The sequence below is a fragment of the Corvus brachyrhynchos genome, unplaced genomic scaffold (assembly GCF_000691975.1).
Source record: "Corvus brachyrhynchos isolate BGI_N302 unplaced genomic scaffold, ASM69197v1 scaffold48, whole genome shotgun sequence".
In the NCBI taxonomy this organism is placed as follows: domain Eukaryota; kingdom Metazoa; phylum Chordata; class Aves; order Passeriformes; family Corvidae; genus Corvus; species Corvus brachyrhynchos.
In genome coordinates, this window is record NW_008240027.1 from 3,753,611 (window position 1) to 3,775,412 (window position 21,802).

At 41.7% G+C, this 21,802-nt stretch overlaps 2 protein-coding genes across 2 annotated transcripts in view; one reads left to right on the top strand and one right to left on the bottom strand.

Annotated features, from left to right (window-relative positions):
* The window catches only part of TESK2 (testis-specific kinase 2), a 72,795-nt gene extending 55,249 nt beyond the window's left edge, over window positions 1-17,546 (top strand). Inside the window, 7 exon segments of the mRNA XM_008640782.2 lie at window positions 2,340-2,422; window positions 4,235-4,310; window positions 5,985-6,068; window positions 7,172-7,258; window positions 10,717-10,852; window positions 12,686-12,991; window positions 12,994-17,546. Of these exon segments, the coding sequence (XP_008639004.2) occupies window positions 2,340-2,422; window positions 4,235-4,310; window positions 5,985-6,068; window positions 7,172-7,258; window positions 10,717-10,852; window positions 12,686-12,991; window positions 12,994-13,688 (1,467 nt within the window). The 3' untranslated portion in view covers window positions 13,689-17,546.
* Window positions 17,547-18,178: 632 nt separating this feature from the next.
* The window catches only part of TOE1 (target of EGR1, member 1 (nuclear)), a 4,650-nt gene continuing 1,026 nt past the window's right edge, over window positions 18,179-21,802 (bottom strand). The window contains 3 exon segments of the mRNA XM_008640860.2: window positions 18,179-19,127; window positions 20,231-20,402; window positions 21,721-21,802. The exon segment at window positions 21,721-21,802 is cut by the window's right edge and continues 16 nt beyond it. Coding sequence (XP_008639082.1) covers window positions 18,330-19,127; window positions 20,231-20,402; window positions 21,721-21,802 — 1,052 coding nt within the window. The 3' untranslated portion in view covers window positions 18,179-18,329.

The following is a 21,802-nucleotide window of genomic DNA, read 5'->3' on the forward strand; positions in this document are numbered from 1 at the left end:
CGTCCCCCCATGGCCTGCTCCTGGTGTTAGGGGCCTCTCCTGCAGGACCTGTGGACCCCACAGCAGTGGGGTGTCTGTGCTGTTGGGTCTCTCCAAGCATTTGCACTGAAAGGCAGCCTGGCTCTGCTGCAGGCAAATCCTGCTCATCGGGGAAGGGGCTCAGAGCTGTCAGGCAGCGTTGGTTTAATGTATGATTTATCTAGGAATAACCTACTTATATAGTTCAGTACTGTACCTGAAAGCTGAGACTGCCTGGGGCTTGGTGGGGGGCAGAATTGTTCAGCTTCAGTTGGTGATGTATCACTGTCTAACAGGATGTGATTAGATACTGGTAAGAAGCTGAAGGAATATTTGCTGTCAGGATGATGTTTCATTTAAGCTTCCTTTTGGTATCAAAGCAGCCTCGTAAATTATTGTGGATCTTCAGCAGACAGATTTTTAGTTATGTTGAAAATAGTTCTTAGTCAGGATGTAAATGTTCCCCCAAAATTTTGGAGATTGGGGGTTATTGGAGAATAGCAATAATCCATAAAATCCAGAAGGTAAAATAAGTACTGGAGTCTTGCTTCTCAAAATGAACAAAATGTAAATAGTCATGGTATAATGCAAGAAGGAAATCTATATTTTAAAACTAGTGTTTATGAATTATAGAGTTTTTTAAAAAAAATGTTGAATTAAGAATCATCTTCAGTGGCTGAACAATCTGTGGCTGAAAAGTAACCTGAATTTTTTTCTGCATAAAATAGTATGAGCGTTCTTGAACACTGCAAAATCTTTGGTGTCCTCATGGACTTGTTTCTGTGTGATACGCAATGAAATTCCACTTGTCTGAATCCTTGGAGTAAGATTTTTCAGTTAAGTTTTATCCTTCTCAGTTTTAAGTCCACTTACAGTGACCAAATGTTTAAAGAGAGGCAAGCTGAATGAATGCACTCTTTGATAAAAGATAACAAAGCCCGCAACTGAGAAGCTTTGCTGCTCTTTGGGCAAGCACAGTTGATTTAACGTGGTACATGTTTATGAATCCCCAAACTAACTGTAGTTATTAAACTTGAGTCATGCTAAATAAATAAAGCTTTGCATCTCAGGAGCCTGGCATGTGTTTCAAGAGGCTGACATGCATTTTCCTTACATGATCACAGGAGTGGCTTGCTTAACCTTTTAATTGGCAGGAAGAAAACTCGCTTCATGGCCTGGGCCACAATCGTATCTGAATAATATAAACAGTGATGACCTGAACTTGATCTTTTAGACAAGGGACCCACTTTTCTTGGTAGTTGCATTATACAGACAAGCTAGTGCTCTGGGGTCAGCAAGGGGCTTTTGTATATCCAAGCACAATAAAGCCAGAAAGTGTTTCCTGCTGTTTAGCTAATTAATGCAGGGTACCACTCGGTAGGAGTCGGCAGTAGGTTTGCTGCCTGTCACTGCTATTGTACTGCCCGCAGGAGGATACAGAACAAGGCATGTGGGAAAGGAAAGAATTCTCTGTCTTGTTCCACCTATTGCAGGATAGAACAAAATGCAGGGAATCAGCTATCAATTCATTTGGTGAAATGGGAAAAGATGTGGTACTGGAATGGTAACAGCATATTTCTCAGAGTTGTAAATAAATAACAAAAAGAAATCAATAATACCCTGTGTGTGATGTGATGCTGTTGGAGCACAATTATCTCTGTGTGTCCTTAAGTTGCCCTCCATCCTGACACTGGGGGGCAATGAAAGGAGAAGACTGACAGCATTTCCCTATTAGACTTTTCTCTTAAATCATGTCTTATGATATACTGTAAAGTAAAGAATTTTGAGACTCTGAAAGCACATATAACTTGGTTATATGTTACATTTTCTGATGTAAGTTTACTGCAAAGCAACGAGTTCCTTTTCAATAGTTAATGTAACAAAATATATAAAGGCATTTAAAGTCTGCTCTGATCTTGTATTCTGGTCAGGTGCAGGCAAATTGTAAAGAGAAAATATAAGGTGTCATAATGAACAGCATGTATTGCATATTTGAGCATAAGGGAGCTAAATCATCTTAATTCTTGTGAAAACTTAGCAGGGTATGTGCTGCCTGTGGCTGCCTGCCTTCTCAGCAAGTTTTTAAGTGGATTATTAGGTAAGTGGAAGGCTGTTTGCAGCATCTTAAGTTTAACAGACGTGATTGTGCAGGGGGATGGTAGGGGAAAAGTGTTGTTGCTCTCAGACAAAAGCTTCTCATAGATTAATATCTTCCAAACACTATTTTGTAGTCTTTTTTATCTGTTTTTAATCTGGAATGTTATAGAGGTTTCATGCCCAGACAATAACTCTTCTGTTTGGTTTTCGTTTTGTTTTTCCAGAACTGCTTAATAAAACATGATGAGAATGGATACTCAGCAATAGTTGGAGACTTTGGTTTAGCAGAGAAAATTCCTGATCACAGGTATGGGAGCCAATCTAAATGGAGTGAGAATTGCAGGACAACTGCAGGTCAGAAGCTCTAGTGAGCCAGATCCCTGGGGCTGTTATTGCACTCTGGTACAGAATTTGCAAAACATACCCTCAGTCTTCAGTCTGGAACTGCAGGCTGGATAGCCAAGATGTTCCAGCCTTAATTACTGTCCATTTTGATGTTTACTGGTGACATTTATTCTTCAAAAATGTTCCAATCACTAGAGGATTTGCTCCAGCTTTTCGGTAGATCTTTTAAGCTGGTATTTGGGAATTTTGGGTTTAAAAAAAACCAAAACACAAACACAAAAATACTGTCCAACATTCTGGATTGGGATGATTTTGTAATAAATGTCATTTGTTGATTTCAAGCAACTTTATTATCTTTCCACTTTCATAAACAATATTCAGTGGCATTCCAGCATTATTCTTGTTTAACCTCTGGGTTAGTTTTTAAAATCCAGGTTTATAACAGAGCAAAATAAAATTAATTATAAAATTACTGTCTAACATTATCTTACCATTTTACTTTCCCTAGGATGAAATTATAATCTTAACTCATTTGAGGAATGCACAGGGGACTGTCACAAGCTATTGTCACAATTGAAAATAGTCCTTTTGTCATCCCTCCATTAGAGAGATCAAGGACAAGGATTTCATTGTTCTCTCTGTATATTGACTTGTGTATTTCAAAGTATTCTGACTGTGAAATGTGCTGTCAGATTTTCTCCAGCGTGTGCTTCTGCGTAAAATAAATAAAAAGCCTTCCAGCACTTTTGACTGCATAGAAAACAATAAAAGTTGATCTCAGCTATGCACAGTTTTTAAACTGCACATATCCAAAAAACGTATCTTGAGAGGTCTGAAGGCTTGCATGAATATTGGTGAAATTTTGGATCTTAAAGCTTAAAGTGAACATCTTAATTTCCAAACTACTGATAAGTACAGCCAGTGTTTATCTTGTAGCTGCTATGGAGTACCCAGTGAAGTGCTGAAAGCTTCAGCTGTGTTCAGAGGAACCCATCACAAAATCAGGAAGGCACTACAGGTGCCTTAATGTGTCCTTAATACCCAGCTTTGAGATGCCCTGAAAACTGAGATTACAGTTAAGGTAGCTTGAGACTAAAACAAGCAACATTACCCACTATTTTGTTTTTATCTAGCTTTACCTCCATTTTCAAATGCAGCTTTGTTCTTTCCAGTTGGCTGGTAACAAGCCATGCTACTTTGAGGCCTTCAGAGTCCTTTTCTTTTTTAAATAGGTATTCCCTCAAGGTCAGCTAGGTGTAAGGCTGGAGGCCTTTTTTAAGGCCCCACTATTCAGCCTTATGGAAGCTCCAGGTTTTTCAAATTGGGTCTATTCTGATTACTTTTAATTTTTCCATATTAAAGGATTCATCTGGTCAATCTTGATTTTTAATTTTTTTTTTAAATACAGTTAGCAGATCTTTATTATTTTAAATACAGTTTGACTTCATTCAGAGCTGCATATACATGTAGGGATGATACTTGCATGTCTTGCTGGGTGAATGGAGAGCTTGGCATCTAGCCCAAAACTGATGTCCACAAGCCTTTTTATGAGTAGATGAAGGAACCAACTCTGCCAAGAGTTTGGCAATAAAAACTATTGAACAGCCGTGATCTTAAAATAAAACATTCTTTTAAAGTGGCTGGGTACTTAAAAACTAGAAATAAAATATGAGTAATTGATTGGGAAAGTTAGTAGCAATGCTTGAGCATTTAATTAACGGTTCTTCCTTCTCTCCCACCACCTCCTATCCATATCTATCCCACATCTATATAGTGAGAAGTTACCAGTTGTGGGCTCACCCTTCTGGATGGCACCAGAAGTTCTCAGAGATGAGCCCTACAATGAAAAGGTAGGTACATGATATAAATGCAGTTAGCTGTCAAATGTTTCTCTTCTGTAGTGGTATGCAAGATTTAGAATTTCCATAATATTAAAACTATTGTTATTTTCACTTGTGGTGTTTCTGTACTCAGTAGATCATTCAGACTGAAGGAGAGTGAGAGTTAAATAGCTAATGTTTTTAATTCATGGTGTGTAATCTTATATGGAGATAGAATTGGCTTTAGGATTGTTCTCTGTTATGCTATTTCCATTCTGAAACACCCCACATACTGAAATATAGTGATGTTTTGTTGATCTAACACAATTTAATTTAACCAAATCTCATAAGAAATGAAGCAAAGTTGCTTCCCTGACTGTACACTAGTGAAATCTGGGTAGAAGTAAAAGGTCTGTGTGTAAATTTGCACGATTCTCTGTGTGTGTGTGTATATATATATGGATGGATGAGTGTATATATATGTGTGTGTATAAATATGAAATATAAAGCAGCATGTCTTAAGATGAGAGAAAATGTTGTCCATCAATGCCTTGATGAGAGAAAATGTTCTCCAAAGGTATTCCTAAGTCTTTCTGTTCGTATCATCAGGAAATGTTTCTTTCAGAGGAGGATGAGATCACACTGGGTTTTAGAAATGGTGTTTTCAATCAATCTTTTCTTTACACAGGATTTTCTGTCCATTACTTCAGCCCTGCCAGTGTAGCTTTTCTGTGATAAAGCCCATATCCTGTACCTCTCTATATCTAGAAGTCAATAATCTGTTTAATTTGTGGTACTTTTAACTTGCAGGAAAGCAGTAACTACCTCAGTAACAGAAGTAATAATTACCATTTCAAAGCTTTTAAGGAGTTTTAATTGACCTAAATTAATAATAAAGTACCCAAATCTATGGTGCCACATTCTTTATTAACCCTACCAAGGGGAAGACTAAAGAGGAAGCAGTATGAAAGGTGACATATAAGCCAGTCTGATACATAAGGGATGAGGGATGCAAGCTTCTGATCTGCAGACTTGTATTCCATGTTTTCTTAAATTCTCTTACCCGAAAAATTCAGGTGGGTGGAAATCTGAGGAACTGTGCAGCTCCAGAGGTAGTCAGATAAGTGGCTACTAAACGTCATGGAAATTGAGCACTGATACACAGTGCTGCTAGATATCTCAAGCTTTGGGAAGACTGTTTTCTCCAGAGGTACTGAACTGAGAAGAGGAAGATGTAATTTTTCTTAACAGCAGCATTAATGTTCTGGCTAGGCTGTGATCATGTGTATTCTAAACCTGTTTTTCTAACCACAGTGATATATAGGCATGTCATGTTTTGGCTGTGTTTTTAATTATTCCCGTGTGTAAGACATCAAATGGAACTTCACTGTTCTTTGTGCAAGGAAGGATTTTTTTATTTTTTAAATTTTTACACTGCTGAATTAAGAGTGATTTGGTGGGTTTTTTCTTTTTTTTTTCTTGAAAGAATTTTAAAGTTATTGCTTTTGTGCAACAAGAATGCTTTCTGTGAGCATGTATTTCTTCACACAGAAAATGTTAGCTCTAATGCTGTTGCTCAGTGTTGTAAGGCTGTGGTGGTGTTGTTTCATGATAGCCATTTGGGGTAAGGAGAAACTCAGTGGAAGATAAGAACGCTGAGTATTCATAGCTGAACCATGTGTCTATTCATTTTTTTTCTCTCAGGCAGATGTGTTCTCCTATGGCATAATTCTGTGTGAGATTATAGCAAGAATACAGGCAGACCCGGACTATCTCCCTCGCACAGAGGTGAGTGGTTGTGTTTACAACACTGGTGGGAGGTGGCGAGTCTGCCATGATAACGGCTCAGCCTTTAGAACTTCTGCCACTGCTGCCAAAGATAGGATGAATAGGTGGGACATTAAAAATAGCCTGTAGAAGGCTGTTGCTCTTTATGCTGTTATTGTAGGAAGCTCCATTGAAGACACTTTCTCAGAGAGTTTGTGCTGCTGCAATCCTCATGGGAATCCTTTCTGCCCCTAACTGGCAGTACATCTAGAGCACTGCAATGCAAACTCTTCCTTTTGTGGAGTGATAGCTCATGTAGACTTCTTGCCGGGTTCAAAACGGGGCACTTGAGGCACACTGCACGCACTAAGCTGCCCCCCCTTGTAAAAGGGGCAGGGGCTCTGTTAACAGCAGCTAAAATAAATTCACCCTTATTTTGTGTGGACTCTACTAAGCACTGTGGATCTGAGTTATAATTGACTAATTAAAGATACTTTTTTTCTTTATTCATCCCATCTGCAGGGCAGCTTTTGACCCTCGGTGGGGGTTATTCCAAATTGTCTGTCCCCCTCCATTTCTGAAAATGGAAAATTGTTTAGGTCTCAAACTGCAGTAAATAAGAGATCCTTTTTTAGTCTGCCCTTCAGATGTTATAGACATGCACATAAGGAACTGGATAATTTGTATTACCAGTACCGTCCACTGAGAAGTTAGCCATTTTAACTGATACATTTCCACCATAGCAAAGCCTCTGGTTTTAGAGTAGGCTGTTAATTTGCACTGTGAAAGTCACTATAGTGAAACATCACAGTATAAGGTATTGTTTCCAAATGCACATGGGCAACATTTCAAGTGCAGTGGACTGCATTTGAATCCAGGAAGAAGGATGGGCTTTGATGTCAGCCCACTGTCTTACAGCTATCCTGTATCAGTAATCCACACTGGGAACGCTGCAGTTCGGAGTGTGCATGAAGTTTTCTCAAACTCCTCTGTAATTGTGGTTGCTGAGAAGGTGTTCATGGTTATTCCTGATAATTTCACATAGGGACCCCCTAAAAAGATGATGCTTTGAGCGAGATGGAAGACCTAATTTATTTCTCTATGCTTTGTTGTCATTTGTACAGAATTTTGGATTAGATTATGATTCTTTCCAGCACATGGTGGGAGACTGTCCTCCTGACTTCCTCCAGCTGGCCTTCAACTGCTGTAACGTGAGTATCTTACTTCAGGGGGAGAGATCTAAACTGGAGTTCTCCAAATCCCTCTGGCTTTTGAAGATAAAGCTTAGAGCATTTACAGAAGAGACTTGAAGAGCTCACCTATAGAAGCAATGTACCCAGAAGTCCCTTTCAGTTTTTATAATCCTTCCCTTCCCCTTGCTAAAAGGTTTGCCTTGTGTTTTTGCAATTCTGTGTTCTGTCATGCCAAACAAATAGGTCTGGCACACTGAACAGCTTCTTGCAGGCTGCTCAGGCTGATCATAACCAGTTGGATGCCATTGACACTGGCTAACCCTCGGGCTGACAAAATCCAGCTGTTGTTGTGTGCAGACCTCCTGAGTTACGAAGGAAGGACTGAGTTGCTCTTACAAACAGAGGGGACAAACAAATCAAGAGCAGGCATTAAACTGCTCTAAAGTGTCTATATGATGCCTTTTGGAAAAGGGCTTTGACATCCAAATCCTTAGCCTGTGTCATAAAATCCAAACTTGGACCGAAATGATTTAATATCTGTAAGGCTATAGGCCATGTGCTGTATGGAGAGAATTTTCTGGCAATTATTCAAGTAAAATTGTGATAGGGCTGGATACCTTCCTGGCTCCTTATTGTGAAAACTCCAGGGAAGCAGATCTCTTCTGCTGGTTATCCTGTAACAGAATTGCTAGTACCAATGTATAGTAAACCAGTTTATATAAAATAAGAGAACCTGAGCTTCCACCACATTCAACTGAAGTTGGGAATGTCCAGTTTATTCAACTTAAGTAGAGGCAGCTTTTAAAAATTTTACTGCACAAAACTTGGCCCTGGATTCACAACCAGGCTGCGCTGGAACCGATGCCAGCACTGTGTCCAAGTGAGTGCTTTGAAGAAGTCTCATCCCTTTGTGCTTTTGATGGTTATTTTTGACCCAACCTCTCTCTTTACTTTGTATTAGTTCAAAAGCCCATGCTCAAGGAGAGAGCAATATAAAGGTGAGAATGGGGGCAATGACTGACTGCTGCTTTTGGCACCACATAGCATAATTTAATTCTAAAAGTGTTTGTGGAACTTACTGTGGATGAGCTACGTAGCTCCTCTTGTTTCACCTTAGTACAGCAGAGCTTACTTCACCTGGACAGTGGTACATCTGACTCATGTTTATGAAGTGCTTTGATTACATGAGCACTAAAGGGTTTGGTTAGAGGTAGGATTTGACTTTGGAAATCTCAACTCCCAGCTGCAGACTCCAGAAATGGTACTGCATCCAAACACATGGTGCATGATTCAAAGCAATTTTTCAACTCTGAAAATCAGAGTAAAACTGTTCATGAAGGAAGGGGCAGTAACCTTATATTCTCATGTAAGAATTTGGTGTGCTCAGAAAAAATCGGTTTTCTCCTACTCATTATTGTCAAATGCAACTTCCTGTATAATAAATGTCCCTTCACTGAATTGAAATGGAAATTACTGTCTTGTGATCCAGCCATTAATATGCTGATTTCAGTGTGGGGCATGCTGGAATTCACATACCACTCACCTAGGAGAAGGAAAATGGAGTAAACAGATAAAGCTTTCTCATATCTTCCTAAACATGCTGTTCTTCAGTAAGAGGTGATTGCTGTGGTAATTTGCTCTGAGACATGGACATTTATATAGCTTTTTATTATTTAATAGGTCAACAAGGTGTGAACTGTATAGCCCAGCTGAACTAATGTGCAAAGCCCTAAGATTTTCTACAGCCAGCAAATGTGTTTTAAGGCACACTAAGAAAACCAGCAAAAACTGACATGTATGAGTAGTGGAGTAAAATTTAATTTACTGTTACAAAGTGTGAGGGTTTGTAAATAAGCACCTGCAAGGAAGGCTCCCCAACAATTTTAAGCATACATGTGGGAATATTTAATAAATATAATCATAAATTATCATGCAAAAAGCTTACCAGGATGAGCTAAGCTGTGGGCAACTGCTGCTTTGAGAAGGAACCTTCTCTTCCATTTGATCAGAATCTGGATTTCTCAGGGATGGAAGAGACAAATACTGCTCTGAGTAACTTTTCCGTTGCTGCTCTTGTCTTGGAACTTACCTAGCACAAATTAAAATAGCCAGAGAGCTCTTTTTACTTCCTGTGACTTCCTGTAGCTTGCAACAGCTCCCTGAGATTCCCAAATTAGTAAGTTTGTCAGGGTACAGTGTGTGCTTCAGTGCTGCCCCTGCCCTACTCTTTCAGTGAAATAGGGAATGCAGAAAAATATGTTTTCCAATGCCAGGAAATTCCAGCTGCTGCTTTAGAACAATTTTCTTGCTGCTCTTGAGCTCTTCAAGTGTGGTTTCTTTGTTTGGTTTTGTTACTGTACGTATGAATTTTTAGCCTTTTACCCCTTGTTGCCAGAAGGTGTTCTGGCATTGCTGATCATACCAGCTCTCTTCAGAAAAATCCATTTCAAACAAGCTGCAGGGCAGTATCAGGGAGGTCTTTGGGGTTTGTTGTGTACAAAGCACTACTGTTCCCATTGTAGAGGTGAGATCTGTCTGGGCTTGTCCATTCTGAAAAAGCCTATAGAAGGCTGGAAACAGCAATCAGGTCAAGCGGAATCTTTTTTATTACTGGAATGAAGTGAACTTTCGGCTGCTGAATTAGATGTTGCTACCTACAGTAGTGAAGCCTATGACATATATACACGGTCAATGCTCAAAATGATGAAATGCCTTCAAAGTTACTGCTTAAATGAAGCTGCTTGCCCTGTAGTACAATTTTAGTGTTGGACTTTGTTTAGAGATCTGTATCTGCTAGCATGAATAAATAAATACACACTGAGAAATACAGACTAATGCATATTGATGAGTAGGGGGAATATTTTACCTGGGAGATTTTTCTTTTTCCTAATTTATAATTTTGTCTAATTATATAACCACCCTTGCTTCCTTACAAGATAGACCAGTATACCAAATAGTATGGCTAATTAACAGATGGAAAAATACAACATTTTTGGCTTTAAAATCAGCAGTGCCATTTAGGTCTGTTTTAATTAAAGCCACAAGGAGATGATGGAAGAATTACAATCTTTTAAAGACTGACATAGCTGTGTTGTTTTGTGTAATCCTTTTGAAATAACATTGGTGTATAATCTGTTTGATAACCAGAGTCCAGAAAGAAATCCTGTCCTATGCAAGCTGTTTCAAGCAAACCAACCAACCCCCCCTCACAAAGCATGAATCTGACAGTTTCCCACCTTTTCAATTTAAAATTTATCCTCTTCATAGAATATTTACAAGTTACTAACTAAATGTGAGAGGTGTAATAGAATACTGCTTTTCCCCTTCGTTACGTAGGATTTTTTGTAATGACAACACACTTAAAACTGTCTCGAATGTCCTCAGTTTCCTCAGATTGTCCCTCTTTCTGTCCACTCTGTAAGCAGAATAGCATGGACAAGCCCACAGGGACTTATTTGGTTTGTGTCCATTCACAGATGGATCCAAAGTTGCGTCCTTCATTTGCTGATATTGTCAACACACTGGAGGAAATGTTAAACCGCCTGAGGAATGAGGACTCAGAGAGAGACAGAAAGTTCTTGAACCTTGACAACAGTGAAAGAAAACCAAAAGGTAAGTGTCTGTATTGTACAAACATTGCTTCGTGCTTATAAAGAGGAGACAAAGCTTCATATTTTGAAAACTGGTATTTTGGCTATATATGGTGTTATTTACAGTTTGTGAAAGACTTTACGCAAACACTGAAAATTATTCTGGAGCAATGCTCTATACTTTGCATTGCAGAATGTCCTCTGGTGAAAAAAAACCCCCAGCTGTTTCTTAAAGTGCCTGATAAGATTCTGTCCCCAAGCTCTTGAGAGGAAATCTAGAGTTCATTTGGGAATGGTTTTGTAAGTTGCTAATAGTATATGAAAATCCATCAACTTTTTATTTATCACTGCCATACTTAGTACATATACATCATTTCTTTGGTGTATGTTACATGTAACATTTAGAGGCTTCTTAAATTCCTTCAGGAGGAAGAGCACAGAAGATGCAAGAGTATTATAAAGTACCTAGAAATACTCTGAAAGACGAGAAAAGATGAGTCCCAGGTCTGCTTGGGAATGTTTGCCTTGAAAGGTTTTCTCTAAAGCTGTCTGGTGCCACCTGGTGTGGGGAGCAAACTCTTGTAGCCTGGGCCGTATTCTGACTTGGGTGTTTTCTGTTAGTACACTTCTGGCATTAGAAATTTAAGAGTACATTAAAAATAGTTTCTCATATTATGTGGCTATACAAATGTGCAACATATGGACATACCTGTCAATCTGTAATATAGTTGTAGATTGAAATAATTATTCTCTACTTCAAACCACATAGAGTTAATGCATGTGGTAATTCTCCCACACCTGGAAAGCATCTAAAAGAGGTGTGAGTTAAAAAGGAAATTTGTTTTGTTTGTTTAGGGTTTTTTGTTTGGGTTGGGTTTTTTGTTTTGGAGTTTGGGGTTTTTTTTCCTTTTCATTTTTCTGGCATTCTCCCTTTGGAGTACATGTACAAAACAAGTACTTCTCAAAGAAGTGTTACATGCTGTTCTTTGACTTGCATAGTGTTTCCTACATGGAATGACTGTAGTCTAAACCATGGCAATATTTAAAGGGAAAAGTGAAAATCCCTATGTGCTTATTCTGGAAATGGTAATCAAAAGGAGATATCACTTCTTTATACCCATTTGTTATCACTCTAACATGACTTTTCAGAGGTTCCTTGAGAGCCCTGCCAGATACAGATTCCAAACATTCAAGGAGTTAACATCTACCATTTTCTCATGCTAGTCTAGTGATACAGCTTTTATTTATAAATATATGTATGTGTGCAATAGGTGCAAATACACAGACATATGTACAACTTTTAAACTCCTATTCATTAGGGTCAGACTCTCATATATCCCTAGTTTTGTACTGGATAATGTACTGAAAGAAGGCTGGGATAGAATGATTTAAAATCTTGCATGGTACAAGGAGGAACATTTATTTTGGTCTTAGACATTTCCCATCAGGGTGAAAAAGTCACAGTTTCTTTGGCAGCTGTGTTTTGTACTGGTTCTCTTTTGTGGTCAGTAGCACCAACAGACCGTGGGCAACCTCTGCTGGAAGCCAGGATGATAAATCCAGAAACATGCAAATTGTTCGTCTCCAACACCACCCTGTGCCATCTCTGCTGTGGCAGTGTACTGGCAGCAAGGAGGTTTGAAGGGGCTCTAAAATACACTGAGAAGAGAATGGTGTACTTGTGTTTGTGCAGGAACTTAAAAGGAAGGAGCAGACTTGTGCTTATGGAACATAGTTTGGAATATCAGAAATGCAGCTCTTTTCTTTACAGTTGTCATGAAGGCTCTGAGAGTGAGCAGACATACAGCTATATAGAGCTTCTTTAAGCTAAGAGTATTTCTCTTTTTCTACTCAGGATCAATTGACAAAGGACCAGGAGTAAAACGTTTGAGTTCCTTGGATGATAAGATCCCACCCAAGTCACCCCGTCCGCGTCGGAATATCTGGTTGTCACGCAGCCAGTCGGATATCTTCTCCCGCAAGCCTTGCAGGAAGATAAATGTGCAGGACCCCTACTACACACCAAGCAAAGGGTTAGGCCGGAAAGTTAATCCCTTTAGTGCCCGGGAGGACCTCAAGGGGGGAAAAATCAAATTCTTTGACATGCCAAGCAAGTCTGTGATTTCACTCGTGTTTGACTTGCATTCTCCAGAGGCAGGGGGGGGGACCAGTCCCAGTTCCGGCAGGCATACAGCACAGACTGGCAAGAACTTTCCCTTCTTCCTGGGAGGAGATGCAGGTCGCTTCCACTCTCTCCTGAATTACCACACAAGGAATATGGCCTGTTTGGAGGACTGTCTTCAACTGTTGGCAGGTGTGACCCAGCCCAGTTAGGTGCAGAAGTTCGGCAAAAACTCTTGAGTAGCACAAAATACGGTGTGTCAGAGATTCCCCCCTTTCACGCCAAGCCTCACAGACCAGAGTTTCTTCTTGCACCAGGACAGGAGGAGGATATGGACTGTTCAGATGGGCCAGTGGCCCAGGAGGAAAATGGGTTTTGCCCTGTTGAGAACACATGTGGAGATCCAGTGTGTGATCAGTCATTAGTGCTGGCCCAGTCTGGGCCACTATCTTACAAAAAGCTCCCAGTTGAGAATTCAGTGAACTCTGAGGGACGTGGCTCCCCACAAATGTTTTCAGGTTGTCTCCCTTCTGAAGAGATGGAGGTAGAAGATGATCTATTGAAAATTACTCTGTTAGAGTCTACAAAGCCTCTGTTCAGTGTTAGTCCTTCCACGGAGCTGAAGAGAGAGGCATGGCCCTTCAGGGAGCAAGATGGGGACAGTCCTGCCCTGTTGTCTCAGACCTCCTCCAACATCTCAGCAAGTGGCAGCACAAAGTCAACTTGTGACATATGAAGAGAGGGCTCAAACTGAATGTGTCCTTGAGAGAACAGTTGTTCCCAGTTGCTTAAACTGTTTTTCTGCAGTGCTGGGCTTCACATTTGAAAGAGACTCAATGGATGGTGGAAGCTGGCTGTCAGACAGATAGCTGCAGACAGTGTCTGAAGAGATTGATTATTTTATAAAACTCTAATTCAAATTGTGCTTATTCCCTTTCCTGATTTGTGTTCAGAGGGGGAACTACTCCAGCCAGAATGGCCATGTGGGTCCTACAGCCCTTCCAAGAGGCAGCAGCCAGAGCAGGCACCATGTAAACAGTTTGACCTGGATTTCCAGCACAGGGCATTTTAAGGTCTTAAGCTCCATGTAGAGTAGAAAGAATGACCCTTAGATTTTTCCCTCTTCCTCTGACTAACCAGCTGCTCTACGCCACTGCAGATTAGTCATTAACATTCTGCATCAGTGCACGTGAGTTGGAGTCCCTGTTTTAGAAACAGGCACAGAAGTCTTTCCGAGCTATGTTGAGCAGATAGGAATGCTCTCTGGTCCCAGAGCTGCTTTGAATGCTGTTGTAGCATTAAACAAGCTCTTCTTTCAAAAGCAGCAAAAACAAAACCGCTCATGCTGGTCACAATCTGCAGGCTGAGTCACATGACAAATACTTTGCAATTAACAAGAAGAATCTGTTCCCTGGTGTTTCATTTTCCCTTGGGATTTAGTAATGATGTTTAATACATTTGTGCAGGGAAGCTCTCTTCCTTGTAAAGCTCTTTATGTACCTCAGCCCAAATGTGGAGGAAGATTTGCCCAGGGCACAGAGAGGCATATTCCAGGCATTGCCATTTCTGGGCTTCTGAAGAAACTGCTCCTGAAAGTACCAGCTGTACTGAGCTTTTGGCAGGGGGTGGCCTCTTATCTCTGAAGAGCTGAGTGGACATCATAATCTGTTTCCACAGAATAATTAAATACAGTAGCTACATCACAATTGACTATTAGCACTAAACTAGAAGGGTCACATTCACCTTCCTCTCTGGTACAACATCCCATCTCACTGATTTCACTGCAGTAATGATGGCTCCTCACCAGACTGCTTGACAGAGGACAGGGATCTCCTGCTCAGGGGAAGTTGCCAGCAGTGTTGTAGCCCCACAAGTGCTCTTGGAGAGGACAACTCACAAGAGGGCTTTGAATTGTCAAACTGAAGAAAATTAGCTTGTCCCCAATTTACTTTTTGTTTCCTCTACAGAAAGAAGCTGCTGTCTTTATTGGTTTCTCCTGTCATTGAATAAGATAATCTTTTTTTAAATTTTTTTTTTTTTTTTTTTTCTTCCCTCCACCAGCAGGTACCTGTGAAAGAAGCAGCAACATGAGCTTTATTGCTGCTTGCTGGAACCAGCACCAGTGATCCCTGCTCTGGGATGCAGTGTATGGGAAAGCTTGTTCTGTGACATTTGTGCAACATCCTGCCCTTTTCCACTATCATCATCCCAAAAACATGGGATTTAAAAGTTTTATTTTATGGGGTTTTTTAACCTATATTATAATTCCTAAGTGAGGTAAACATTGCACACCTGCTGAGCAGATGGTAATGCCGCAGAATCCAGAATTCATCCAGGTAGCCTGTTACAGTCTTCCTGCTTTCTTGTAAGGCTGAATACTGTAAGCTAGTCTCTGATGGAAGCCAGACTATTTCTACTCTTCTCCCATCTCAAAGAAAGGATGAAGAAAGCCATAGTTCTTTCTTGGCTGGGGTGTGTATTTCTCCAGAGGTGTAGGAGGCTGTTCTGTGAGTTACAGCTGTGACTTCCTCTAGTGAAGTATGTGTTAACCTGAGCAGTTCTCCCTTTGCAGTGGCTGCCATGAATGAAATGAGAAACCTGGTGTTGCTGAGTTATTAAATACAGTCCATGCCAGATTAGGCAGCTGTTGGCACTTTCAAAGAGAAAATGCCTGTGCTAAGATCACCCCTTTTGGCCCACACCTCTCTGCCTCTTGAAGGTGCTGATCTGTAGAGTAGTCTCTGTCTTCTGTATCATGTCTGCAGAGTGCAGAGCAGCTTGTATAGCTGCCAGCGTGTGTGTGTAACTTCGAGGACAGAGAAACATCAGAACTCAATTGCCAGTGAGTTGCCTGCCTGGTGCCCGCTTGCTTTTGCTTTTTTTTTTTCTTTTTCATCTTTTTATCTTTGCAATTGTATCTTCTGGGAGGGAAACCATCAGCACCAGCTTCTGTTGTCACAAGATGCATTTAGGTGTGTGACTTCAGACAAACAAGCAATAATGAGTAGTTTACTTTTGGATCACCACGCTGAGGGAAGCTGTCCGGCACCCTCCAGCAGCCTGACCAGAGAGCACACGCACAACTCTGGCTGCTGCCCTGGGGCTCACGTGAGTGAGCCCTGGCTGTCAGTGCTGTCACCTCATCATGAAGACTGCTGCCCTCTCTGACACTGACTGCAAAGCTTGAGCAGTCACGCTTGGAGTATCTCCAGGGCACCCATTGCAGTGACCTCATCTGTTCTCTTACACCGCTGTCTTTACAATGTTTCCCTGGCCTGAATAGCTCTTACAAAGCAGCACAGCTAAAATTTTATTTTCTTAAATGTCCGCTCTAAGCACAACCAGTTGACGTGCATTGGGCACAACTATCAGCTTTTCTGGTTCTTTGTACTGAGGTGGAGATGTCAGAAATAGAAAGGCCAAGGACTGGCAGCTCAGACCTTTCCTAGATTGCTCTGCATGGGAAGAGGCATGTGTATGAAACTGGAGTAAAAGATCATTTTAAAAATTGCAAAGTGGTTGCTGAAACCCAGTGTTTTCAAGGGTCTGGATGCAGTTGTAAGTCACTACATCTTGTCCCTTTGGCTGCATAAGGCTGAATCTAGGCTGCACCTAGTAACTCCTAGGTTTTCTGCCTACTGGGGTTGCTTTTCTACAGAGGGCCATCTTCTGACAGCTACTGATAAACATGAATTTGAACATGTGGTCAGCAAACCCCTTGTTTTATAGTGATGTGACAAATTTTATTGTGATTGGATTTTACCGTGATTTTGACTTTACAGGAGCAGTTCTTGCTCTTTTAAAGTACTTTCTACACATTGCTACACATCTCCCTGAAGAAATCAAAGATGTTTTTAATTCACTTTAAATCTATGTTGAGTTCATTTAAATGTCTGTTATAAGCTATTTTTGTTGTGGTTGCAGGTTGATAAAATGCAACCAAGAGAATGCATGTGAATTGCTGCCCTTCAAAAGCAGCACAGCCGAGGGGCTGTAGCAGACTTGTACTTGTTGGAGAGGCATTGATGTATTATTTGTAACAGAACATTGGTATTTTTGCCAGTACAACTAAAGACACTTGAATAATTCCTGTTTGCACTTAATGCTATTGTTTATATTGCATGTCACTACATTTCTATGCAAAACAAATAACCTTTTTTTTGGGAGGAGGGGCAGCCAGATATTTGATTAAGTATAAAGATCTTTGCGAGATGATCTATTTTCGTATTTATGAAGGAGTTTTATGTCTTAATATTTTGCAGTCTGTAAATAGCTGAACTTGTAATTAAAGGTTTAGGAAGAAGTTTGTAGCCTGTGTATAATAGTAAGTTAACACTGCCAGAAAAAAATCTTTGCGAAACAACTTTTCTAATATTGCAGATATTTATGAATATGTAAAGAAAGCACGTCTTGTTTTTATGTTGATTGACCTTCTGACTTTTTTGAACTATAGAAATGGTCTATGTTTTATTGGAACTGCAATAAGAAGTAACCAAAGATGAATCCACTTAAATATTTTCATAATTTTTTTCTTGGTCAGGTTTTGTAAACTTTCCCAACTTGCTTTCAAAATAAAAATGAAATCAAGGCCTGAGTCTTGTGATTAAGAGGACAACTCCAAGTTTAAAAAGCTGGCTCAAATGCTTACTTAAGCTACAAATGCTATTAATATCTGGCTTGAGATTGTGTTTGCTGTTACTCAGTGCTGAGTTATACACACGGAAAACTGTCATCCTCAGTAAGTGTTATTTCTCTCCTGCATCTCGTTGAAGTGTTCCACTATTAAATCCATGAGACTCAAGGATTTGTTTTTTCTGCTCGGTGTTACAGTGGTCTGAAGAGTAGGCCCTAGCTTCTGACCTACCAGATAAGATGGCTTTTGATAGCAGCCTGCAGGGCACTTGCCATGGTGGCTGCTCTGTTCTAGCCCTAAATAGCTTCAGTAGCACAGGAAGCTGTGCAGTTTCTCAGGATCATGTATCTGGCTTTCAGCCCCACTGCCTCTCCCCTTGGAACAAGTCTGAAGATCTGCTATGGCTTGGTTCTGCATGCAATTACCCTGCACTAGAATCAGCTGGCACATTTGGGACTAACTTTCTCCTTCCCTTCTCTCCTGTAAGAACAAAAGGTCTCATCTGTGCATGCTCTAACCAAAGGTGCATTTCTCCCACTTCAGCCTGATCCCCGCCTTCACATCCCAGCATGCCACTAAGGAACATGGGCAACTCCAACTGAGAGCAATTTAATCAGTCAGATGTTAAAACAGAAACAAGAATATGAACCCTGTTCCCTTTTTGGAGAGTTCTTGATGGAAGAAAGAACTCCAAAACCTGGAGGAAAAAAAAAAAAGCCCAGTTTAGTGAGGAGTTCTGTAGCTCTATGCACTGTCCCAGGCCAACTTTATCTTCTCGCTGTGAGCTTTGGAAGATTTAGAAAACAAGCTCTTCACTATTTGCAGTGGCACTGATTTCCCACTGAGGTACAGTTTATTATGGCAGTCTGGTAACCAGGGCCCTGCAGCAGCGTCTGTGTTTTTCCCTTTCTTGAGCATCCAGACATAAGCCATGATATAGCCGGTCATGAACGCGTCGAAGCCAGCTCGGTGTGTGCCCCCCTGTGAAGGAGGGCCCTGAGTTTCCTTTTCCTTTCCTGCAGCACCTGCTGCTTCAGTCTCAGGGATGGCTGGGTGACTGGCTGAGTCCAACCCAGCAGGAAACTTCGATTTCCTCTCCATTTGGTCACTGTCAGAGGCATTTCCCTTGGCACAAGGGCTCAGGGCAGCTGCTCCCTGGGCAGCAGTTCTTTCAGTGCTCCCCAGATTCTCTTCCCATTGTGTGCTGGCATCTGAGCTGACCTCTGTTTCCATGTCCATGGAGATTTCCTCCAGTGGCCTGCCCTCTCGGCTGGGTGCGACCTCTGCCAGCTCTGTAGCAGCTGCAGGCTCATAGCAGCTCTGTTTACGTGGTGGTCCCTCCTCCCCATTCTGAGCTTGCTCTGTTTTTTCCCCTGAGCTTTCCTGTTGGAATGCATTTGCAGGCACTTCCATGTTCTTACGATGCTTCCATTTGTGCTTCCGTTTCTTTCGCTTCTCCCAAAGCTTGTCGTCCTCGTCAATGATGAGGTCAATGTTGTGAGACTGTGGACACTTCAACCCTTTTGGACACCAGCCATAGGCCTAGGAAAAGAGAGAGAGAGAGAGAGATGGGTCTGTAGCCTCCATCTTCCTGGTTAGAACAGCAATCATCTTAACATAGAGTGGAGCTAATTATTCCCTTCCACTGAGGGCTTGCGAGGCTGGGTCAGGAACAATGTCCAGTTACAGCCCCACAGCACACAGGAAAGGTGCTGGCACGCTGCACTGGGTGCACCAGGGAGCTGTCAAGGTGCAGCACACAGCATATGAGGAGAAGCCAAGGAAGGTAGGTTTGTTCTGCCTGGAGAAGACAAGACTAAGAGGAGGGAGATACCTAGCTGGTGTCTACAGCTACCTACAGCAGAGGTTATGGAGAAGATGGAGCTAAACTCTAGTTAAGAGAGCACAGGGAGAGGGGACCTGGTAACAGGGTAAATTATGACTAGACATATAGGAAAGTGTTTTTCACATAGTGATCAAGTACTGGAACAGGGGCCTGGAGTTGTTTTGTAATCTCTGTCCTTACACAGTTTCTAAAGTTACCAAACAGTGTTGCTCAGAGCTTGAGGTGGTGGCTGGATGAGAAACTTCCAGAGATTTCCCCAACCTATGGTCTGTGACAGAATGTGCAACATCTGGAAGAGCTCCTTTTCTCCATGAAGCACCTGAAGCCAGTTATGATCTGATCAGATGGGCTCTTTGCTGCTGTAGCTGCACCAGGACAAGCTGTTGTGGATCACCCTGTGCTACAGTGCCACATGCTGCAGACAGGTAATAATTTTTTATATCTAACGAAGATACAGGGAAGGGTAGAGGTGGCATTTCTTTATTGTAGGATAAGCCAAACTAACACAGAACTTGCAGCCCCCCGCCAAGATAGCAATGGATACTGTAACTCACACTATCCCACTGTTTAGGGCCATAGACTCTCTTTTGGAATTTTCCTAATGAAGCCTGTAGGATTCCCCACCTCCAAGCAGAGCACTCTGTTGTCTGTCATGAAGCCACCTGAAGCTTGAAAATGTTCCTTGTACTGTGAAGCAGGCGAGGAGAAGTTCCCAGGTGCTTTCCCACCACTTCTGGCTCGTGCCACATGTGCCCCTTTCCATGGAGCCAGGAAGGGAGCGGGGATTCACGTTACTTACCGAAAATTTCTCACAGACAGGCACCTTATTCCCCCCTCCAGCATTGTGGCTTTCTTCTTCCAGAGAGCAGTAGCGGTAATCGATGTACCGGGCCATGTTGGCAGGGTAATGGCAGAACTCCACAGCGAGGTGCTGCCCGCTGGAGTCCCTCAGCTTGCAGTTCTCTCGCTTGCTGGAACAAGAGGAGCACACAGTTACTGTGGGACGGGACCAGGGCACAGAGCTAACACTGCTCTTCACCAGCTCTCAACTCTGTGAGTTTCCTGCTCTTGAGCTCAAGTCCCAGACAGCTTGCTGGAAAGAAATTCAATCCCAGGAGAGCAGCTTTAGTAAATAGTTGCTTCCATGCTAATTCAAAGGTTGTTTTTGCTTATGCTGGTGTACAGGAAGGGAAAGCAGCATCTCTGGTGAAGTTATGGGAGAAGGGGATGCATAGTTTGGTTTTTTAACTATAAGGAGCACTAAAATATGTGTTTGTCTTCATCATGTTAATGCACAAGGGAAAAAACACCCAAAAATGAGATACTATGTAGACCATCAAGCAGTCATCACCCAGGCAGGTTGAACCTGGGCAATGCAAGCAACAAGGAAATGGTTTTCATTTCATGAGAAAAAAATCTGATCTCTGTTTTGTCCCAAGATCTGATTAAAAGCCCCAAAACCTTTGGAAGGCTCTACCTAATGAAAATTGTGGGTTAAAACTTCTAAGACGTCAGTTTAAAAAGTTTTTTTTTATCTTGTCAAAACAAAGCACACTCACATATTTTGAGAACAGCCATCTTGAATGTTTTTGGACCTGTCAAAGTGGCATTTCCTGAGATAAAACAGTCACTAAAAATACCTTTTCTCCTCAAAAGAGAGCATGACTTGAGCTTTATAGAGATCCCAGGGGTTGTATCACTGCCAAGGGCTTAGTTTGAGATTGTGTGGGGCCAGACTGCAAAGCACAGACATGTGTCCTGAACAAGAGCAAAGCCTTTGCCTGGAAGGAAGTGATGGGAGTCAGAGTGGGCCACAGGCATCTCAGTATGCAGGATGTGTGACAGAGCTGGTCAGTGTCAAGGAGTGCAGGGAGCACCCACCCTTTAACTGCAGTGTCCCTCACAAAACAGAATTATAATGAGCAAACCATGCAGGACAGCCCTGGTGTTTTTTCTGTGTGAGTTCCTGCCATGACCCTGTGGCACTGCTGGACCAAAGCCAGGCAGTGACCCAGTCAGATCTCAGATCAGGTCACTGTGGTCAGTCTTCTGCTGGCACCGGTTTTGAAGTTCTCTTTCAGCTGCTGCCCACTGAACAGATAAGGCCCATTAAAAACCAAACTCATTCTAGAAACAGAAAAAGCACAGGGCAGAGTCACCTGAAAAGCACCGCTCTACAGTCAGTGGGACAGTGAAAGGAAACAGCCCCCTTGCCTGGAAAAACAAACACACACTGACTTCCCCTTTGCCTTTCCTCCTGTAAGCTCGAAGTACCAGAGTGCTGCTCACCACTTCTTGTAGGCATACTCCAAGTAGGATGCCACAAAGCGAGTCTCAAACTCCGAGGCGTATTTGGTGTCGTATATTCCTG